At 40.8% G+C, this 20,034-nt stretch overlaps 2 protein-coding genes across 3 annotated transcripts; both read left to right on the top strand.

Moving 5' to 3' along the window:
• Positions 1–371: 371 nt before the first annotated feature.
• Positions 372–10,007, top strand: pde5aa (phosphodiesterase 5A, cGMP-specific, a). Its single transcript, XM_044190622.1, has 20 exons — positions 372–821; positions 1,078–1,762; positions 2,617–2,700; positions 2,876–2,956; positions 3,167–3,256; positions 3,345–3,494; positions 3,602–3,669; positions 4,430–4,578; positions 4,952–5,127; positions 5,222–5,272; positions 5,743–5,889; positions 6,375–6,503; positions 6,941–7,035; positions 7,126–7,213; positions 7,874–7,974; positions 8,075–8,152; positions 8,253–8,316; positions 8,411–8,485; positions 9,143–9,226; positions 9,423–10,007. The coding sequence occupies exons 1-20, from the start codon at positions 541–543 to the stop codon at positions 9,594–9,596; spliced, it is 2,850 nt and encodes a 949-aa protein (XP_044046557.1). The 5' UTR covers positions 372–540; the 3' UTR covers positions 9,597–10,007.
• A 1,440-nt stretch (positions 10,008–11,447) lies between these two features.
• LOC122873727 (histone PARylation factor 1) lies at positions 11,448–18,087 on the top strand. 2 transcript variants are annotated; one of them, XM_044190826.1, is made up of 8 exons: positions 11,448–11,584; positions 13,345–13,528; positions 14,635–14,821; positions 15,058–15,156; positions 15,359–15,512; positions 15,940–16,027; positions 16,994–17,166; positions 17,761–18,087. In XM_044190826.1, the coding sequence occupies exons 1-8, from the start codon at positions 11,468–11,470 to the stop codon at positions 17,893–17,895; spliced, it is 1,137 nt and encodes a 378-aa protein (XP_044046761.1). In that variant the 5' UTR covers positions 11,448–11,467; the 3' UTR covers positions 17,896–18,087. The 2 variants fall into 2 exon arrangements, with proteins under 2 accessions (XP_044046761.1, XP_044046763.1); XM_044190828.1 differs by lacking the exon at positions 11,448–11,584 and adding an exon at positions 13,621–13,712 and having other exon boundaries at positions 13,511–13,528.
• Positions 18,088–20,034: the final 1,947 nt, after the last annotated feature.

The following is a 20,034-nucleotide window of genomic DNA, read 5'->3' as shown; positions in this document are numbered from 1 at the left end:
ACTATTACAAATTCTTTCAATCTTTTTGGGCAGATTATTCCTAGTATGTGAGTGATAAGGGCAGCCACGTGAAATGTGTGCGTGTATTACCACTGCAGAAATTAATAATGATACGGTCAGTTCATTTTAATGAATAGGTCACAGAAAGGCAGTAATTAATAGGAAACTCGAACTTTCTTCAGGTAGTGTAGTGAACTTAGCCAAAAACATGACAGGGGGACAAACCTATGAGCCAATTTATTTCATAATGGAGCAAAGCCCGAGGTTGGACCCAATCCATTAATTCTGTAATGAAGTTTAAATCGGTTCCCTTTAATGAATAAACCTGTGGCGCCAGATCGGCTAAATAAAGGTCAGGGGATTACCTTGACGCAATCGTTTCCACGGGCTCCTCCATAGACATCGCTCTCCTCTCTCGCGCGTCACTTTAGTCTGCCTCTCTACCTCCTACCTACCTCATGGCAGGTGTTTCTCCTAGAGAACTCAGATAAACTCAAACTGAGTTTAGTCGATCTTTTTTCGCTTTACTTAAGCGAGGGGATGCCCTGCCTCCTCTCTGAAGAGCTGGAGTCTATGGAGCCTGGCAGCGCGACTCGCGGGGCATCACCTGCCGCTGGGACAGAGGAGTCCTACCGCAGGGAAACAGTTGCTGAGCCGCCGATGATGAAAGGAATGGGCTGGTTCTTCTCCCCGCTGTGGAGTCCCCGCTCCAAGACGCACCGCAGGAGGTTTGGAGACGGTATGAAGAGCGACCAAGTGGAGGCCTGGCTGGATGACCACTCCGACTTTACAAGGGCGTACTTTTTACGCAGAGCTTCCGCGTAAGATATTTTACACCATAACCGTTTCCAACTAATAGCTGAATCTATGAATACGTTTATCTGAAAAGTCCTACATGACTGTAATAAAAACAGCTTTGTACTTTATACTGTATGTTGATGTAAGTGACTGTAAGCAAAGAAAATTTGGCTTTAGAAAATTGCTTTAGAAGCATTATTGCAGTAAGGAAATGTCTTTTCCACAAAAATATTCTTCATGTTGTGATTTTTGTGTAATCTGTCTTGTCTGTGACTTCAGGGTCAGTGGGCCACAGGCAGAGATGCCTCCACTGCTGCCCAGGCTTCCCAGGAGTAGCTCTGACCACTCTGACCTGCTCATGAAGGCTCATCATCGCAGAGCTTCTTCTCCACTGACCAGCTCACACTTGAACATTTCATCCTTAACAGACAGGCTCAAACCCCTTGCTTCCAATCTCAGTGCCCCTGAGTGGATGGATCGCTCCAGTCCAGATGTCTTGAGCAGTCACTCCCCTTGCTCTCCCCGCTCTTCACGCTTTTCTTTTTCTCCCTGCCGACCTCTTTCTCCAATATGCCCTTGCTCCCCTGACTTAGCCCGCTCCCCTCAGCCTCTGCGTCCCACTGCTACAAAGACTGCAGCCTGTGGCAATGGTGAGTGCTGCCCATGGATGATGGAGCTCCTGAGAGGAGGTCTCAGCTGGATGGGCTCCATAGCAGAGCTCTGCCAGGGGGCTGTCTTGCACACTGGGGAGCTGCTGTCAGCTGAGGGCTGCTCCCTCTCTCTGGTAAAGAAAGACTGTGGTGGAAGGAACACCTTGGAGGAGGTGATTGCCCCAACAGCGTTGGGGTGCTTGAGCGAAGGCTCAAGGAACTTCTGCAGCCATGCACACATGGAGCTGGTGAAAGGTATCATGGGATGTGTACTGGCTACAGGGTCACCAATGAACCTGAGAGACGCGTCAGAGGTAAACCTTCAATCTGACTCATGCTGTCAAGTTGTTATTATCATGACTGCATTTTGTAGTAAGTTCTGCTCAACGCACGTCCGATCGAAGTTTCTACACATGACAAAGCTGTTTGTTCTAGAACACAGGTATTTTAGTGAGGACTGTACACTAAATGAGTCACTCATTTCCCGATAACCTGTTTTTAGATGATGACATGGTTGTTTCGTGGAGTGTGGGGGTGTGTAAGGGAATCCCAGATGACACACCTGCTTCTAATCCTTTTAGAGACGTCTTTCACTGATTAACCTCTGATTATTGAGACGGTGATGTTCTCTACTACACTATAGTGTGTCCTTATCCTTGCACACACCCACGCAAAGAGCACAGCTCACTTAAGGTCTTATAGGAGGTGCTCACACCACCCCTCCTTGTCCTCACCACCAATGTAATTAGGAACCAGTGCCAACGCCTGGAAGAGTTGCACACAAGGTAATCCCTAGTAAGCGTGGGTATGGATGGGTAGTTCCTAATAACCTGGCCGGATGTGTCTAAAGCCGATGAACAACATTAATCAGGTAGTGTAAGGACACAGGTTTTGATTTAGACTATATTGTCCCAGAGGGAGATTTGTTTTCACAGCCAGTTCAACATTGAAACACAAAGATATAAACATAGTTATATACGGATAAAGACAATATACATACATTCATATATCCTATAGGAGTATGAATGGTGTTTGGGGTAGGTGTTAAAGTCTGTTACTGCCCAATTATATAAAGCTCTTAACACATCTGATAGTGCTGGACACATGTTTTAAATAAGTTATTGTCTGCAGTGTTATGTACTTAGGTTTTCTTTGTTCACCTCCTCAGGACCCCAAATTCGACTTAGATGACGATCAATCATCAAAGATCAGGGCTGTTTTGAGTGTTCCCATCAAGAACCACAGGGGAGAGGTAACATTCAAAATTGTTTTTTCATGTGTTTTTTTGCACATGCCTCTTACTTAATCAAGGTAAATATGTAAACACAGTCCAATGGAACTTTCAGTGGGATCAGTGTCTATATATTGTAGCAGAAGTCATAACACAGATTGTGTAACAATAAAATATGTCTTCTTTTTGTGGACAGGTGGTAGGTGTAGTAGTAGTGATCAACAGGAGAAATGGCTGTGATGGATCAGTTTCTGTTTTTACCAACATGGATGAAAAGGTGAGGGACTGGAGGTTTGGGCCTGTAACTACAGGGCAGCAAATGTTAGAGCTCTTGTCTATTGCATATTACTTATTATGTAATGTATGTAAGTCTCTCATTTTAATGCTAACCATATATAAATGGTGTATACATTTTGTTAAGAAGTGACTAATGGTCGTCTGCTAGCAATTAATTTGAATTAAGTTTTAGTTGAATTTTATCGGCCAGGTGCTGTCCAATCATATGGATGTGTTGGGGATGGTCCTGGATAATGTCCAGCTGTATGAGAGCTCAAGACATGAAGCCAAACGCAGTGAGGTACCACCACCAGAGAACAATATGAAATTTTTCTATTTCTATGTATGTATGTCTATGTAATCTATCTATATGTGTGTGTGTGTGTCAGGCCTTGATAGAGATGGCACAGGTATTGTCAAAAGGGCACCATTCCTTTGAAGTTCTGCTGAGTAAGATGGCTGCCACCATCATGCCCTTCACACATGCTCAGTACTGCACCATCTTCATCCCCGAGCAAACCTCAGTTGTGGAAGACAAGGTGCATTTTCCTCTTTGATTCCTTTTTTGTTTGTTTAGAAAATTATGCATCTAATCGTATCTTTCCTGACATACGTTTTTTCTGTCCCTGTGGTGGTTTTATTTCAGGTTTCATTCTCCAGAGTGATCCACCTGGAGTGTGAGGAGCTCGGATCAACCTGCCAGATCTACAGAAGGTTCTGCCTACATGTTGCTTATTGCCTTGTCGATATCTATGTAGACAAATTTGTTTTGTAATACTTGTAGTGAACTAACACATTCCAAGTCTTGCTTATATAGGCCGGTGTAGTCCCTCATTCATCCAGGAGTGTTCCATCGTAGAAAAGGTTTCAGTCGTAGTCATCCGGACACATCTGGAAGTCATTCTCAATTGTGAAAATGGTATGAGAACTCAGAAATTTAAGCTACTCTGTGTTGCACCGTGCATTTGCATCTAAAAGCTATAAACCACAGTGAGGTGAAGATTCTAAGTAGAGAGAAGAGTTGGTTTGAAAGAGGAGTCAAAGAAGCCATTTGTGAAAAAAGAAAACCCCTCTTTAAACAGAAATGGTGGTCTGAGATTCAACTTGCCAACCATTTACCACAGCACCATGGTCAAGCCAATCATATGCTAATCAGGTACTTAACAGTGATGAGGGAGGTGCAGCAAGAAAACAACAGGCCTTATTACTGGGCCATCATGGAAACAAAAGAAGGTCAGTTTCAGGTGAAACTAGGCAAGGTAAACAGCAGACACTCAGGAAGACTCCTCCCTGAGGGCAGGGCTTAAGCAACACAGAGTAGCTTACATTTCTGAGTTATCAGACCATTTTCACAATTGAGAATGACTTCCGGGTGGGAGCCGAAACATCTTGATTCTGAAATCTTGCTTATATACATTAACCAAATGCTATTTTCTTCATCTAACATCAGACATTGTGTAAATGTTTTTTTCAGGGAGCGTGACATCAGTGAGATAGACCCATCATATGCCCTTCGAACTTTGGTTGCTGTGGAAACACTTAATATGTCGGAGAGTTCTGAGGAATCGATAAACAGTCTGATCTGCTGCCCTGTCAGAAATGAGATGTCTGAAGATGTTATTGGTGAGTCTCTTTTGAATGGCAATGGTCATGATACATTATTCATCAGTCTCAGTTGTACTCAGGGCATCAGATCGCAAACTCTAGACTTCCAAATGTGACTTTATAAACTCTGCCTTCTCTAAAACACAGGAATACAATCATTCATGCTTGACACACTTATCATAAAAATGTAATGTGGTGTTGACTACCTGGAAAGGGAAGTCAGCTGTCAGCTATTTGCTAGTAGTGTGATTAAGACTTAGATTAGTTAAGGATTTAATTAAACTCTTGAAAACTAATAGATCATGTACTGGATACACAGACTAAAGATGGGACACCTCTTAAAACGTATACTGCACAACTGTCCTCTATCTGCTTCTTTATTGTCACATAGCGGTGTGCCAGCTGATGAACAAAAGGAGCAGAGACTCCGATGAGATGGAAGCCTTTAACAGATATGATAAGCGCCTTCTAGAGGACCTGGCGGTTTACTGTGGCCTAGCCCTGCAGTATGCTCAGGCTGTGCAGATCACTGAGGAGCGGAGGGCCAGTATAGAGGTCACACAAGAGGTGGGTGACCCTCTTATTCTACTCACATCTTTAGCTTAGAGCCAAGTGAGCCTGTTCAGATGATTGCAACTTCTGTTCACTCTTCTTCTCACAGGTTCTTGCCTACCACATCACCGCAGCAGAGGAGGAAATACAAATATTGCAGGTGATTCTTAACTTTATTTGGTAGCACTTTCTCTCAGTCCAGTCTAGACCTGCTACAGCTCCTGACCTCTGTGTAATATCATACATGTAAATAATAGGCGATCTTTACAAGAAAGAGGACAAACTCACTTCCTTCTCCATGCTCTACATCCTCCCCTTTTCAGTTCCTCTAAGCCACCTTTTATCACCACCCTTCCTCCTTCGCTCTCCCGATTGTTTTGTCACTCCGTCAGTAGTGCTGGAATCACCCCTCAATTTATTTTTGCAGGTCAGATTAACTGGCTTTAATGCAAACGTACAATTAATGCTCTACCAATGTCAAGCTCTTGATTAGCTGCTATCACTGCCTGTGAGTTGGCACAGGTGATGGTAACCTCCTCACCCACGTTAAACCTACATCTCCCTGCACATACGCTGTGTGGGCAAGAGGTAGAAAAAGAAATCACATGTTGTTTGGTTTTGTGTTTTCAGGAAGCTACTATTCCTTCTGCTGAATCACTGCATGTTCTAGACTTCCAATTCTCTGATTTTGGTCTGCCAGAAGACCTGACCACTCAGGCCACCATTCGCATGTTCCTGGACCTCAATTTGGTGCAGGATTTTAACATTGATTACAAGGTAAGTGACCTGCTAATAATTAGGCTTCATGGCAACAGTTGTCTTTCTGATAGAGAGCAGTAGCACTATTGTTTAACCATGAATATGGAAAAGAGATTGATTTAAAGTAGTTTATTGAAGGGTTTTAAGGTTAAACAATATGAACATGATGGTTTTATATTTCTGCAGCTCAAATTGAGCTACTTTAAAGCTCTCTTAATATGCACACTGAGATTAGCAAATGAGTATCTATGAAAGTGGCAAACATATTCACTTAGTTTTTTTAAACTTTTTTGAGGGTTTTGAGTTGTTAATCTGTTGGCTCTTTTAAGAGTTATTACATGTGACATATGACAAGATGTTGTTCACCTCCAAGAGTTTCACTGTTGGCAAATTGAACTAGAAAATTAAAAGCATAATAAATTCAGATCATTTTAACTGATCGCTAAGGAATTTGATCACTCTTCAGTTGTTTACCACAACTTGTACATGTCTCTCTCCTCCAGAGTCTCTGCCAGTGGGTTCTGACTGTGAGACGTGGCTACAGGAACAGCGTTCCTTATCACAACTGGAACCATGCACTGAGCACTGCTCAGAGCATGTTTGCTATGCTCATGGCCACAGACCAACTCCAGGTCAGTGCACGCGTGCGTCTACAGTATGTGCATTTTTGCTCAGGTGCATGTACAATGTCCGTCACTGCCAAAAGTCAAATATGCAAAGATAATAATGTAACTTTTTTGATTTTTAATTTTTTATGGGCTAATTTTGTGGGATACTTTGTGATGTTCATTCTTGGAAGGTACAATATAAATATGCTTTGCAGAATCTTTGAAATGAAATGTTTATTGTCCTTAATTCAAGAGCCTTGAGGTTACACACAAAACAGAATGTGCAAGTGTGCCTTCTTTCCTTGACTGATCGATTTCAATGTGAAAACACTGCAAAAATGTACAAAATTAAACAGACTTTCATGTAGAGAAGGGGGAAATAACTTTCTTCACTATTTCTATCTCTATTTCCCTCTCTCTCTCTGTGTGTGTGTGTCCATCTCTTTCTGTTTGTATTTCAGACAATTTTTTCCCGTCTGGAGATCTTAGCATTGATGATAGCAACTCTGAATCATGATCTTGACCACAGAGGAGTCAGTAACTCTTACATAGAAAGGTATATTTATCCTGTATTATACTTGTTATCCTATCAATTGTCAGTCACTGCCTTCTTATATTCAGCCAATATATTTTCTCTCTCTGTCAGGAGTCAACAGCCTTTAGCACAGCTGTATGGACATTCGTCTCTTGAAAATCACCACTACAACCTGTGCCTCTTCATCCTAAACAACACTGTAAGACCTCATCCATTCATCTTTTCATTCATTTTGACCCATCTCTCTTTCTCAACCTGAGTCACCTGTGCATGCACACAGTCACCATCAGTATGTCCACATGTTGTACCTGCTACCTGTTTCATCTAAACCAGCCATTCGTAAACCATAATATACTCTAGTGTTTTTCTCCAATCATCACACTTAGTTGGATTCTGTATCCGTCTATCTGTCTCTATCTGTCTTTCTCTGTCTCTTTGACTTAATTCATTTTTAAATTAACCTTTGCATGACACACACGCACACATATTGTCAAGCAAAGATTTTAATATAAATGACATACAAATACACTAATGTAAGTCATTGCATGATAAACTGATATATTCTTTGATATTTGTTATGAGTATTAATTGATTGTTTTTAGAATTATAATACTTGGAATATCTTCTGCTTGCTAGGCAAAATAAAAAATGGGATTCTTGTGTTTCTTCAAAAATGGCATACTATGCAAAAGCTGTGATTTCGTCAGATATTCTCCAAGAGAAATGTTGCCAAATTTCCATTTAGGTAGTCTTTATCCCTTTTTTGACTGTCTCTTCACATATCTGGTGGTCAATGAGTTGAAGTCTTCACTTTACTTCACTCTCTTACTCGGTCGCTGCCTCTCACTTCCTCTCCCAGGGGAGTCAGATTCTCAGCAGTCTCTCTTCAGAAGACCACAGAGCTGTACTACAGATGATCAAAAGGGCAATCCTCGCCACTGACCTGACCGTCTACATGGAGTATGTTAAAACATAAAATGTCAAAGTAGCTGTAGGTCAAGCCTTGTGTACATCTTGTTTTACCCCTGAAACCCTTTGGTTTTTGTGCTTGTCTTTTTAGGAGAAGAAAAGAGTTCTTTTCTCTCACTAAGAAAAGCAGAGTGAACTGGAGGAGTGAGAAACAAAGAGATTTACTGAGGTGACAATCAAATAAATCAGAATTGGGGACATATGATAATTATATCTATAATGGAGTGGGGCAATGTGCTGTTCCTTTAAGATATTTATTCACCTCACAGGTCGATGTTAATGACAGCTAGTGATCTCTCTGCTATCACAAAGCCTTGGCCTGAACAAAAAAGGGTAGGTCATTTGAGCACTTTTCATCTGAACACTTGACACTTAATATTTCCGTCATTTTGAGTTCATCACAACCTTAACCTCACTCTCAAAACAGATTGCCAACCTGGTTGCCATGGAGTTCTTTGCACAGGGGGACAAAGAGAAACAAGAGTTCAAAATCAAACCCATTGTAAGTGTTGCTAGCAGAATTTTGTCTTGTAACATTTTATATTTTACCAAGGGTTCTCAAAATTTTGTTGAAAGCCAGATTGGGGATCCTGCTTTGGATCAAGGGTCCGACTAGAAAATACAATCATGAATCACAAATTAATTTTAAACATCAACGTTATTTGTCATAACTAGCAAATTTTTTTTCACACTCTTCTGTATGGTAAAATAAGAATCACGTTCATCCTGAAATTGTTATTTTACCTGTCCAGGCACGTTTGAAATTCCAGTTAAATTCTCTTTGTTGAATTTATATAACTTAAGGCTGCTTTAAAATAGCATCACACCCAGTCAATGTCAAACCTTGATAACACTAGAGAAGAAATGGAGAAATACACACAGCCATCTTTTTGCTTTTCAAACACATTGACTTGTGTGTTTTCCAAGGGAAATGTTTTACTGTAGGTGATGGCACTTTAGTCACAGTGGAATCAAAGGTGATTTCTTGAGTGCAATATTTCATCCCACAGAGTCTTTATACAGACTACACAAAGTATTTTTATGGGCCCTTCTTGCCTCTATGCTGCACTTTGAGAACCCAAAAATACTAAGTTTGACTAGATCAACTACAATTGATCTGGCCTCCTATGACAGCTAGTTTACACTCTCTTCTCACCAGGACATAATGAACAGAGAAAACAGCACTCGACTGCCATACATGCAAGTTGAATACATTGATGGCATCTGCTATCCACTCTACAAGGTGTGTTATTTCTGCAGGTGTTCTGTGTGTGTGGATGTATGCATATAGTACATGCAACATATGTGCGCATGTTTGTAAGGAAAAGAAAACCACAATATTGTCCCTATTTCTGTCCTATTCTCTCTTTTGCTCTTTCGCTCTAATTTACACTCTCTCCATCACTCCAATCATCACACTTGGTCTCTGTCTCCCTCAGGCTGTATCTAGACTGTTTGACACCTGCTCCCCACTGCTGAATGGTTGTAAGAAGAACAGAGAAAACTGGCTGCATCTTGCGAAGGAGGCAGAGGAAAGAAACAGTGAAAATAGTAGTAGTGTAACCCTGGAAACTCATAAAAACAATGAGGATGAGACACAGACAGAGGAATAGAGGACAGGGTAGAAGATGAAGACACATGGCTTTGGAAGCAAAAATGAATTTTACCCACCTGCACCTGTTGTTCTCCATCCTCTCTTGGACACATCTTGACTAAATATTGCCTTAGTGCCCACACAGCAGAACTCTGACTACAAAATGTGTTAATGGTAAATACAATAATAATCCTGACTAATATAAGCAGTGCTGCAGTTATGTCCCAAACAACTGGCCAAGAGCATATCATGTAACAAGTCCAGTGTGAAACCTGTCAGCAGTGTCAAGTCTCCCATAATTAACATTGATCTGTTTCATTATTTTTAAAGTACTGAAGCTGCACAAGCTGAGAAAATTATAATTTCCATACTATATCTGCATTTCTTCTGTACTCTGTACTGAGTTTTATGAAGATAAGATTTATACTCAGATGAACTAATGTGTGTATTTTTTTATAATAATAATTATTATTATTGACATCTTCTGTTTTAAAGACCATGCAGTTAGCAGTCAGAGACCAAACAACGATGAAGAGTGGTCACAGGCCAGCACTGGTTCAGTGGCTACAGCCCTGTGGAGTATTTTTGACACTCTACTAATGCTATTAAAAGATCACAGCCTGGGGTCAGAATTTCTAGGATAGCCAGTAAATCTGCAAATTGTGAAGAAATTTCATGTCAGCAGCGTCTTCTTACTCAGTTTCACCCCGTGATGGCAGTAGGAGTATGGTCAGCTCACATCACTACCCTGCGCTTAACTGCTGGGGGTTGATTTAGGGACCATCAATAAATTACTGTTTAAATGACACAATATGTTTTTTTCAATACCTTCATGCTGACTTGCCCATATGAGTGAAAATTAAGATAAAAAAATTATATTAAATCAGTCTCATGTAGCACACTTATTATTGCTAATATGTAGTTCATTCATTGCTGCACTGGTCAAATAGGACACACCTCTTCATATTGGATTTTAGTGCTTGCTATCTGGGTCAAATTACATGGAAGCTTATGAAAAAAAAAACAATAATGTTCCATAAAAATATTTCTAGAAAATAGAAAAAGCACAAAAACCCACTTTGAAGAGGTGTGGCCTATTCTTCCAGTGTAGTAATAATGTTTCGTATGGATCTAGAGTTACTGGGTCACATTACATGGAAGCTATTGACAAAACTGTCATTATTTTCTATTAAAATATTTACGTAAAATAAATTAATCACACATTGGAAATCAAAATAATCAAATAAAAATCAAAAATTCAAAACCTATTTTACCTACATTGGTCCTACAGGGTGATAAAAACACCTTGTCACCCTGTAGGACCAGTGTTGTTTACAAAGCCTTATACATTTATGGATTTTCATCACCACTGAAAATTAGATACCTACTGTGTGTTCTGAATTTGTAAGCATACTGCTTTTAGTCCTTTTAATGTTCACGCTGATATTAATTAGTACATGTTTAACAAACCATTCACATTTTTAAATTATAATGAATAAATGTGGTCTCTGCATCATGATTTTTCAGTTTCAACAACAGTCAGAAAAGCCAAGAACATTATCTGACTTTCACTCTTTCACTGATTTGTTGCACACATTTTCATCAGCATGTCCATTTCCTTCATCAATGATATACTATATAGTCAGTCTTAAACATATCCTTTAAAATTATGTGAAAGAGAAAATGCTACAGACTGTCAGCTAACTTCACTGTAAAGGTTGTTTCCTAAAAATATTTTCACCGACTAAAATGTAGTTTTAGATGTATGGGTGGATCGATTAATATTATAAGATAAAGATGAAAACACAGGATGCACAGAACTCAGTAACACGTTTGATACAGTGGGTTCGGGGTTCTGCAGTTAGCAAACGCGGCCTCTGGGGGGCAGTGATGCGCTTAAACTCGGCGCAGTTGCTGCCGATTCCGACCTGCAGAAGAAGACGCCGACGGAGAGACAAGAGGAAGAAAATGACAGGGCGCGCAAAAAGAAAACCCAAATCCAGTCAGGTAATTTTGCACTGTTTTGACCACCTCTGTTGGGCTGCAGAAATGTCCCTTTAAAAGGCGGTTTTACCTGGAAAGGAGCTGTGCTGCGCGTGCTTATAGTGGCTACAAAGCAACTTCTGTGAAACGCTATGGGCAGAACTGTTTGGCACGCTGTCTGAGCAGCAGTGGTTAGTCGACAACATGGCAGCAGCACTGCTGCTGACTGGTGCCGCAAAGCCGCTTGTTCAGTGACGTCCACAACCTACACACCCGTTTGTAACATAACGTTTCGATGTTGATAGCATCACAGAAGTCAGCAGCGCGGAATCACGGGCCGTTACAGGGTATTTTAGCTAGGTAATGACCGTAGGCTAGTCGGCTGGAGGGGAAACGGGTGTATGTCTTGATTTGATTCATGGTTTGATATCACAAAGGACACAAATCAGTTCCCTAAGGGCTAACAGTAGTTAGCAAAGGTTTCACGCTGCTGTTTAGAAAGATTTTGATCCTTAACTTGTGTAAGAGGCTCTAACAAGGAGTCGCCCTCGGTCCCTTTACATTCCTCTGCCGGGTACAAAATACAGAGCATTAAACACAGCTCTACTGGTAAGGGCAAACATGCAGTTTCCAGTTTAATACTAATGGGCTACAACAATCCTGCAGTAAATCCTTCCTTTATGTGGGTTTTAATGATCAGTTTTTAAACTAATTTATTTATTATTTAACAGATTATAAAAACAAACATTAACATTCTTTGACGATTAATTCATTTGTCACGTGAAATCCTATTTTTAATTAAAACGTGAAATTCTAATAACAATAAATAAAAATAACAGAGAACCCTCTAAAACTACTGTTCTTAGCCCTGCAGCAGCTTCACATTTAAATACTTAAAGATGTTAACATATACATACATATTGTACTTGCATGTACCTGCACATATATGCATACATAGACCCACATACTTTAAAACTTCATTCAAAAGGTATAACCAGTGGGTGTGCTGGTTAACTAGATAGAGTTAAGGTAATAATCTCCTAGGGTTTTACTGGGACAGATGACCTTCATTGGCAAGACAAGATGTGACTGTAGTCCATCTGTTCAAAAAGAGGTCCATTTTCATTTGTAAACTTGCTGTCAAATTCTCCTTTATATATACTTGTGTGAGTCTTTCCTTCCATTGCTTGATGGTGGGTGGTATGTTTTCTAACCGCAAAGAGTCATAATTTTCCTTGCAATTAACAGTAAAGTTCTTAACATATATAAAGTAACGATAGCTGGTACATCTTCTAGTATAAAGTAGCGCAGTTCTGAAGGCACATCAGTGTTTAAAACGTATTTGATGTCTGCATGTATGCCTTCGTAAATCAAGCTGTAGTATTTTGTAGATTTGGGATTTATGTTTATTTGAGTTCTGTTCTCCATAATGTTAATGAAATACTGTTCCAATTAATTGGAGGTCTTCTTATTGTCTATCTTATTGTATTTGCTGTGAGTCATCACATTATGCCAAATTTGAAAGTATCTAAACAAATCCTTCATAGGTATATTGAACTGCTCCTGAAGTTTAGCTCATTACTGTCCATTAATTAATCAGTAGTAACCAGTCCTGCATCTGGCCATCTTTTAAAACCATTATTCCATACAGATGGAGGAAAAACTATGTTATTTGTTATTGGTATGGCTCTTGACAGACATGGGTCTTCCCCCCTTTTTTTCCTTACCAATTCCCACACCTTCATGTGTTGTGTATTCATTAATTCTTTCATTAATTTCTTTAGGAGTCGGGTACAGGGAATGGGGAGTTGAAGAAAGCTCGTACTGATGAGTCCAAAGCCATGCCATTATCCGAGCCGGGTTCAGAGCAACGTGATGAGATGGTGCAATTATACAAGCTTCAAATGCCAGAAGATCTGTACCACTTCTGGGACTTCTGCAAAGAGCTTTGTCCTGACAGCCCCCGTGGTATGCTGTGTACACTAATGTTCTATCTTGTCACATTAATACTGATAGGACAGAAGGTGCATCTGACATTTAATCAATTTTTCTGTCTGTAGACATAGAGAAAACAGGATGATGGACCCATACTTAGCCAATGGAAAATTCTGGATGGATGGGCTAGATGCACAAATGCTCTACGAGACTACTTGTAAAAATACACAGTACCAGCCCAACATTTGAGGAAGCCTGCTGACCAGACTTTACACAAGTGTCTTTGTTAGATGTTGCCTCTATATTTGCTAGTTTTGCAGAAGCAGTTTCACTTTCTGTTTAACATACCCAATAAGTAGGATAACAGTCAATAATCATTTAGTCTTTTAAGAGTAAAAGAAATTCTATTAATTCCTCATTGCAAGTTTCATTGTCCCAAAGTGGCTTCTGAAAATCAAAATCTGATTTTGTGTAACCAACCGTCAGACAGTCCAAAAGTGTAAAAGAGTGATGGAACAGAGAAAAACTTGAGAACTCAAAAGTTGAGATGCAGGAATCAGAAAATGATGGAAAATGTAATTATCATTACAGTAATTTGTTAATTTTCTTTCCAAAGCAAGATGAAAAACCTTAAGGATTTTCAACATAAGCATTCATCTGCACACATAGCATAAAAATAGAGCAGGTGCATCGGAAATCACCCATAAAGGACAAAGGTGAGGACATCGCACACAACCCAAAGCTTTTAGCTTAAACCTTTAATTCACAGAGAACATTTTGATCCAACAACAATCTTCCATCTCTGTGCTGTATGTTCTCCATCTTTGTCCAATGTGGCTGATTTTCTGCTCAAATATTTAACTTGTGTTTTGTAAGGCCATATCAAGGTAAAGGGAAACTACTGTAAGAATTTGGTTGCTTGAACATTTCTTTGAACTTTCTTCAGTTTTGTATATTGTATTCTGTTTTTCTTTTAGTATTCCTACAAAAATGTGGAGTAGAAAACAGTGTACATATACTGCATTATGTATATCAAAATTGGTATCAAAACCATCAGTGAACTCAAGCATTTGAGTGATGTCTGTATGTCAGTTGAGTTCTGTATCAATATATTATTTTATTCATCTTAATCTATATAGGTGCACTGAAAGACACACTGGGTTTGCAGCTGGTTGGTCCTTTTGACATTCTGGCAGGAGCTCACAAAAACTCCAAGAATCCTCAGCCTAACTTCCACCTTCACTGGAGGTATTTTTATGACCCACCAGAGTTTCAGACCATCCTTCAGGGGAGTGAGGACAGTCAGCATCACATTGGCTACTACAGGTATAGAACACACAACATGTTGCCATCTGAAGTCTGTGAAGGTGTTGGAACTGTGCTGTAGCTTCTGCTAGAGAGCCCTTGACTTTTTTGTCTGTACTACTAACAGTTAGTATACCAGCTACAGTGAGAGAACACAATCTAGATAGTGAGGGGTTGATAATATGGAAACAGCTGTAACTATATCTACATGAGCAGGAGCTGATTTACTGAATTTTATTGTTTCCAAAATCCACCAGAGATACTCCAGACTCCCTTCCTTCGTTTGTTGGGGAAAATGAAGCCAAGAAAGGCTACACTATTACACAGATGGGGGACAACGTGTTCGCTGCTGTCCTGTGAGTACTAACCACCACATATTCACCATACAGAAACATTTTCTATTCTTGCGATCAGTCTCAGCTGCCTCGTTACGAAAGAAAGTTTAAATTTCAGAATGAGAAAAACTGTTAAAATATGATGTGTAATTTCACACTGTCTTTCTCCTTCCATGCATGTCATCTTACCTGCTGTCGATCCCCTTGTTCCCTCCTCCACCAGCCTGTATCTGTTGAGGAGGAGGAAAGAGAGGGGCAGCAAGAAAGCAGGGGGAGAAGCTTTGGAAAGCTTGGAGGCACAGCTGAGAGACAGGGCAGAGGCTCTGGGCTTGTCTCAAGAGCAGAAGACCAAAGGCATGAAGCAGAGAGATAAAAAGGTAACTTACACAAAGGAGCTAACAGTGGAATTATCTACAGTATATTGCTTTAGGAACTCACTCGTAACTCTCCTAATTTCTAGCTCATATGTTGCTTTGTCTCTAGGACTGCAAATTTAAATATACTATGTACAGTTATGTTTACCACATGATTTAAGTCAGTACGTAAAGCAAACCTAAAAGTGTACCCCTAGCATTTTGAATAGAGTCTATATTGGTACAAAGGAACCTTGGTACTGTCTTAGTGCATAAACTTATTGCAGTTTTGGACACATTGCCAACCCCACCACATCGCATAGTATGATTTGATAAAATGTGTGTAGATCATTTGTTGTGGTCATGTTCAAAACAAAAAATCTGTTTGACTAAAGTGTTGTGCTCCAAGTTCACATTAATAGGTAATAAGAAACCTCTGGTCACGCCATAGGTGGTCACCAAGACATTCCATGGTGCTGGCATCATTGTACCCGTAGACAAGAATGATGTGGGATACAGAGAACTACCAGAAACAGATGGTGAGCTTATATACTGTGTATATATACACTAATAAACCTTGACATTCATAAAATGCATCTTTGCCACTTTCCTCACTTGTCTCCTTCCTCCCGATTGATCTGTTGTTGAAATGAGCTCATTCGTTTACTGTTATCTAGAAGGCATTTTAGGCTTTAGTGTAATACACAAACTTTGATTTGGAGACTGAAAATGTAAAGGGTAAAACGATTTTATTTTTTCATAACATGAAAATTATTTTTTGTGACAAGACGATGCCCTTATCATAGCGCTGGGCAATATAGCTGAAAAATGTATCACGATAAAATGTTTCATTTCAGTCTATCAATTATTATTGATACATTTAAATGACCTATTTTTAATGAAGACCAGGGGTTAAAAGGTTGAATTTAACCACTTTATTTTTCATTTAACCACCTTACTTTGAATTTAACCCCTTTATTTATCAAGGCACACAGGTAATAATTTTAATGTTGCTGAGTACTTCTCCATCATGGACTGCCTTTGGGTTGTTTCTTGAGATGTAACAGATGTGGGTCATGACTGACATGTTGTGTACACCAAAGGGTGGAATTGGCTAAGGTGATAAATAAGTTTGTTGTATTCCTGTTCTTGGTTGGGATGGTTGTCCTGCAGAATTTACACACAACAGTGTTATCGGTCCGTCTTTTAAAAAGACAAACTGCCATACTGGCAAGCTGACCTGTCATTTTTTATTAACAATTTCTTATGTGCTTTCATGGCAGTTCGGATTTAATGCATTTAAGTGAAACTGTTGAACATTCTGTCGAACAGTTTCCTTATTGCTATTGATGAAGTGTCTATTGCCAATACATATCGCTATCGTTTTATCGCCCAGGCCTATGTCAGCATGTTTTTGAAGACCTAAAAAAAGTGTTAAATTCCAGCTATTATATAACCTATGAGTGATGACTTGAAATTAATTTTTCACCCTTCTCTATTTCCAGCTGGTCTCAAAAAGATCTGCAAGGCAATCGCTGAAGCCCGGAATGATGAAGAGCGCGTCAAAGCCTTTGGACCTCTCCAGGAGATGATCACGTTTGTTCAGTTTGCCAACGATGAGTGTGACTACGGCATGGGTTATGAGCTAGGAATAGATCTCTTCTGCTACGGATCCCATGTGAGTCTCGTCAAGTAGTGCATAAAAGCCCTTCAACACTCACACTCATAGATTTGACTTTATTACACCCACTGTCTTTCTGCTTCCTGACCATTCTCTTAAATATACTGTATGAAAGCAAATATTCACACGTTGGGATATGGTTACTTTCCTGTATGCAAATGTGTGTTTCGGTGAATGAATCTCTTCTCAGATTGTGTTTAGCATTTTCAATTCTGCACTGTGCTTCCTCTGTGTCTTGTTAGACATTGTTGTAGGTGCTCTTGGGTTTGCAGGTGCTTATTGCACAGAGTAAAGTTAAAACACTCATCACAAAGCATTGACTTACAGCTTTGTTGTTGGTTCCCAACCTAAGGGTCAGCACCCCTCCAATGGGTCATAATATAAGGTGGGTGGCAAGTTGGGATTTAATAGGATAAACGTGAAATTAATGTGAAAAACACATTTCTGCCACACAAAATTGTATTCGTTTTTTGGATTTACAAGTCAAAAAGTTTGGGCAACACTGCCATGCAAAGGCCACGAATGTTGCAAAATCACTAAGATTGTAGTTGAAAGAAATGCATTAATCTTTGGTTTCCCGACTCTCCCCAGTATTTCCACAAGGTTATCAAGCAACTTCTGCCCATGGCCTACAGCTTGCTGAAAAGGAATTTGTTTGGGGAAATTCTGGAGGCTCACCTCTCCAGACGCAGCCATGACGACCTGGACCAACTCTCTGCACAATAAATTAAAAAAAAGACTCAGAAGTACACTTCAATTCTAGCTCTTATAAGCTTTTCTCCACCATTTGTCCTTGTTTTCTGTTGTTTGTCATCGTTCATGTTTCTTGGTGCTTTTGGTGCTGCTGTCATTGATTGGCACTGGTTCAATGATATCTTGTTTGTAAAAGGTAGATGTCTAATAAAATATTTTTATATATTTACCTGTCTGATTTCTGTATCCAAGGTGATCTCAGTGAATCCTTAAAGTAATGAGTTTACGTCTAGATTGTGTAGTAGTTATTGTGTACTGTTTCATTTTTAGATTCAGAATATCAAGGCAGGATGTATTTTACAATTGGTTTGGCCACTGCCATAACATGGCTTGTAGGACAGTATTGAGTTTCGAGTGTGATACCATGCAGAGGAAAAAGAGGGGCAGTGTTGCATATATATATATATAAAAACTTTGTCCTTCGCCCTGCGCGGGTGCTTGAGGGTTCTGCGCAGTATCTTTGCTGTTCCCAGTACTGCACTCTTCTGGACCGAGATGTCTGGTGTTCTTCCAGGGATCTGCTGTAGCCACTCCTCCAGTTTGGGGGTCACTGCCCCGAGTGCTCCGATGACCACGGGCACCACTGTTGCCTTCACCTTCCAGGCCTTCTCCAGCTCTTCTCTTAGCCCTTGATACTTCTCTAGTTTTTCATGTTCCTTTTTCCTGATGTTGCCATCGCTTGGTATTGCCACGTCAACCACAACGGCTTTCCTCTGCTGTTTGTCAACCACCACGATGTCAGGCTGGTTCGCCATTACCATTCTGTCAGTCTGGATCTGGAAGTCCCACAGGATCTTGGCTCAGTCATTCTCTACCACCTTTGGAGGTGTTTCCCACTTTGACCTTGGGGTTTCCAGTCCATACTCAGTGCAGATGTTCCTGTACACTATGCCAGCTACTTGGTTATGGCGCTCCATGTATGCTTTTCCTGCCAGCATCTTACACCCTGCAGTTATGTGCTGGATTGTCTCAGGGGCCTCTTTGCACAGCCTACACCTTGGGTCTTGTCTGGTGTGGTAGATCTGGGCCTCTATTGCTCTGGTGCTCAGGGCCTGCTCCTGTGCAGCCATGATGAGTGCCTCTGTGCTGTCCTTCAATCCAGCCCGCTCTAGCCATTGGTAGGACTTCTTGATATCAGCCACTTCAGTTATGTTCGGTGGTACATCCCGTGTAGGGTTTTGTCCTCCCATGATGGTCCTTCCTCCAGCACGTCTTCCTCTGTTCTCCATTGCCTGAGACATTCCCTGAGCACGTCATCTGTTGGGGCCTTATCTTGGATGTACTTGTGGATCTTGGATGTTTCATCCTGGATAGTGGCTCTCACACTCACTAGTCCACGGCCGCCTTCCTTACGGCTAGCGTGCAGTCTCAGGGTGCTGGATTTGGGATGGAACCCTCCATGCATGGTGAGGAGCTTTCGCGTCTTAACGTCTGTGGTCTGTATCTCTTCCTTTGGCCACCTTATTATTCCCGCAGGGTATCTGATCACTGGTAGGGCGTAGCTGTTTATTGCCTGGGCCTTGTTCTTGCCATTGAGCTGACTTCTTAGGACTTGTCTTACTCGTTGGAGGTATTTGGCCGTTGCCGTCTTCCTTGTTGCCTCTTCGAGGTTGCCATTTGCCTGTGGTATTCCAAGGTACTTGTAACCATCCTCAATGTCTGCTATTGTTCCTTCTGGGAGTGAGACCCCTTCTGTGTGGACTACCTGCCCTCTCTTTGTCACCATTCGACTGCACTTCTCAAGCCCGAATGACATCCCAGTGTCAGAGCTGTAGATCCTGGTGGTGTGGATCAGTGAGTCGATGTCCCGCTCGCTCTTAGCATATAGCTTGATGTCATCCATGTAGAGGAGGTGACTGATGGTGGCCCCGTTCCTGAGTCGGTATCCATAGCCAGTCTTGTTGATTATTTGGCTGAGGGGGTTCAGTCCTATGCAGAACAGCAGTGGGGACAGAGCATCTCCTTGGCATATGCCACATTTGATGGATACTTGTGCAAGTGGCTTGCCTTTGGCCTCAAGGGTGGTTTTCCACAGCCTCTTCAGAGTCCTCAGTTCCTCAGTCTCTTAGAGTCCTGTTGATGTTGTACATCTCCAAGCATTCAGTGATCCAT

The sequence above is a fragment of the Siniperca chuatsi genome, linkage group LG3, assembly GCF_020085105.1.
Source record: "Siniperca chuatsi isolate FFG_IHB_CAS linkage group LG3, ASM2008510v1, whole genome shotgun sequence".
In the NCBI taxonomy this organism is placed as follows: domain Eukaryota; kingdom Metazoa; phylum Chordata; class Actinopteri; order Centrarchiformes; family Sinipercidae; genus Siniperca; species Siniperca chuatsi.
Note: the sequence above shows the minus strand (reverse complement) of the source record. Positions and strands in the feature narration are given on the sequence as shown.